The sequence below is a fragment of the Tigriopus californicus genome, chromosome 12 (assembly GCF_007210705.1).
Source record: "Tigriopus californicus strain San Diego chromosome 12, Tcal_SD_v2.1, whole genome shotgun sequence".
NCBI lineage: Eukaryota > Metazoa > Arthropoda > Copepoda > Harpacticoida > Harpacticidae > Tigriopus > Tigriopus californicus.
This window is the reverse complement of record NC_081451.1, coordinates 4,849,791-4,852,671: the sequence shown is the minus strand read 5'-3', so window position 1 is coordinate 4,852,671 and position 2,881 is coordinate 4,849,791. Positions and strand designations below refer to the sequence as shown.

The following is a 2,881-nucleotide window of genomic DNA, read 5'->3' as shown; positions in this document are numbered from 1 at the left end:
ATATTTTGAAGGATCTAATAGGATAGGTTGGAATGGTAACCCAATTTCCTTTATTGTTGTCACATGAATTGGGTCTGATGAATATGATTTGTCCAAGGACTCTAGAATCACCCATGTTTCTGATTCAGATGTACTAGAAAGTTTGTTACCTGTGACGATCATTGAGAGTTTGATAGGTTGGCCTGATAATCCAAGGCGGTTATATAAGTGTTTGGATATTAAGTTGGAATTGGCCCCACTATCAAGAAGGGCTCTAGTAAGAATTCGTTTTTTCGTATCTGGATTTACTGCAAAACACATGAGTGTTGCAGAGAGACCCTCGTACTTCAATAAGTTTTGCGTTTTTGACAACTGACTATGAATCTGTGTGTTGGCATAGAAAGATGGATGTTTTTTCTTTAAACAAGTTACTTTATTTTCGAGAGTTAAATTCTGGGAAATAGTTCGTGAGGCACATGATGAATCAATGGCCTGTTTTGCTGTTGACACGACTTTTAACTGGTTTTGAGAAGAATCATCTCAGTTTTTGCCATGATAGGGATTCAAGCTGTTGACAAATGTTGCAAACTTGCGAAACATTTCTTGATTTTCGACTGGGGGTTCAGAAGCAACACTGGGCTTATCCACTTTTCTAGGGCTATCAGTTTTGTCGAAATTTGCAGGTGCGCCTTGGGGTTTGTTTCGTCGGGTATCTCGTTCAGGATGTTGAGTTTGACGTCTGTTCGTTTTACTCGAAGAGTGAGTTGTTGGGCGAGACAGGGATCGGGGTCGTTTTAGCCCTCGATTGCGTTCCTTTCGGAAGCCATTGTTGGGACACACCACATTATTGTGTGGCCCCTTACAGAAATAGCACACAGTGGAACATGAATGAGTTGATGACCAGGGGTTTGTGCAACGATGGCACTTGTTCAATCGCTTACACAATTGTTTCCACTCATGCTCACTCTTGGAAAGAGCTATAGGGCAATGGGTGTAACGATGATCCGCCTTACATACGAGGCAAGATTTTCGTGGAGAGGTAATTGGTTGTTGTTGAGTCATGAAACCATGAGATGTTGGAGGATTACCAACGTTTCCTCTGTCCACGATGGGGTTTGCTGTTTTGGGGGCATCTCGAGTAGCACGGAAAACATCCAGCCAAGCCTTGAAGGAGGTTGAATTCTCAACCAGCCCCGCGTGCCATTTCTTGTTAGACCCAGTTTTGATCTGGTCGGCAAGGTATTCTTGTCGACGTCGTTCTTTGAAATCCAGCCAAGATTCTGTCATAGCTGGTCTGTTATTCATGTGTGTTCGAAAGTGGAGAAGTATTGAAAATTGGAAAGGATGTACTCGCTCTTCTACGAAAGTTTCTTCCATATTTTCGAGGCCAACAAGAGAATCCTCAAACGCATCGGCTAGAACAAAGTCATCTTCGCTGATCTCATTTAAAGAAGTGAGATAATGCGCAGCTAGGCTTAGCCGATCGGCATATAGGCTTTCGAGTTTGGCCATTGCTGCTTGATACGCTCCATCGGATCTCGGGTTTAAATGACCGATTTTGTTGAGCGCTTCTCCTTCAAGAATAGATTTCAGGTGTTTAAAGGCAACTTGCGGGGAATATCCGTGGAGTGTTTTTAGATTGTCGTGGGCAAGGTCCCAAGCGGCCCGCCAAGAGTTAAACAATTTGAGACAGTCTTTGTGGCTCTTGTCGCCATTGAATTTGAGACCTACATGCTTTACGGCGTTATATTCGTCCGCAGACTGAGCGTGATACACGGCCATTGAGGTAGAGGGAGCATTGTTTACTGGGATGGGAAACAATTCGTCACGGAGAGTTGACCGAGTTGAAAGTCGTTGCATAAGGCCTTCTTTGGCTTGAATGAATCGCGTAACGAGATGTTCCACCTCCAACATGGCAGTGGTATCACCAGTGAGGTCATCGGAGAGAGCTTCATATTCGCGTTCAAGCGTCTGAAGTTGATCTAGTCGGGTTTGAATTCGTGGCAGACGAGCTGCAATTATCCGGAGGCGAAGATTCGATTCGTTAGGATCAGAATCTTCTTCAGGATTGAATTTGACCAAGGACAGATCGGATGTAATTTCCTTGATCAGTTGTTTGATCAAGATTGAGCACCGAGCGAATTTGTGGTCTAGGCTAGGTGGGTCTTCAGAAGACTTTTCTTCCTCAGGGGGGTCGGATGATTGAAGCTGGTCATCCATGTCGGGCTCTGAAGAAGGAGGACTGGCGACGTTATCATCGTCAGGCAACGCTTTGTCTGTGCCATTATCCGACATGATGTCTCCTATAAGACAATATTTCAATAGTCAAGATTCATGACTTCCAAGTTGTTAAGTTTAGCGCATTGATATTTTTCTCAGAATATTATCATGTTATTGCCGTCTTGACGACGAGTCGAGTTATTACGACAATTTGGATTTGAAGTATGTCCTGAGTTCTATCAGGAGTGAATGGTAAGTGATTACACGATTGTGATGAGAAATCAAATTTCCTCGCTTGTCAGGTCTCAATGATCGAGACAAAGACTGGCACTCTTGAGTTGTTACAAGAGGGTTTCAGTACTTCCATGGAGGACAAAGCTCCGAAGTTTTTTCAACTTCTCCCGAGTTATTACAGGATTGGAACACCAAAATCCACGAGGAGATTGGAATCTCTTCATATCGATTTAATCGTTGGTTCAATGGTGGGGATTTCACCCCCAAACCGTTTACGGTTCGTTGAGGACCATGTATTAACTTACCAAATGAAAGTAATTAGAGAAGACGCACTTAAATAAGATAACTAAAAAATGAACGTGGACTGTATTAGGTTTGTTTTTGGATGGCGGAAGCGGAAGTTGTGTAGCTGACATTCAGCTTGCCCCCTTTTTCATTCCTCTTTATT

At 43.3% G+C, this 2,881-nt stretch overlaps 1 protein-coding gene across 1 annotated transcript; it reads right to left on the bottom strand.

Annotated features, from left to right (window-relative positions):
* Nucleotides 1-432: 432 nt before the first annotated feature.
* LOC131891664 (uncharacterized) lies at nt 433-2,859 on the bottom strand. Its single transcript, XM_059241293.1, has 2 exons — nt 2,739-2,859; nt 433-2,282 (listed from the first exon to the last, which is right to left on the bottom strand). Exon 2 carries the CDS (start codon nt 2,272-2,274, stop codon nt 520-522), a length of 1,755 nt encoding a protein of 584 aa, XP_059097276.1. The 5' UTR covers nt 2,275-2,282; nt 2,739-2,859; the 3' UTR covers nt 433-519.
* Nucleotides 2,860-2,881: the final 22 nt, after the last annotated feature.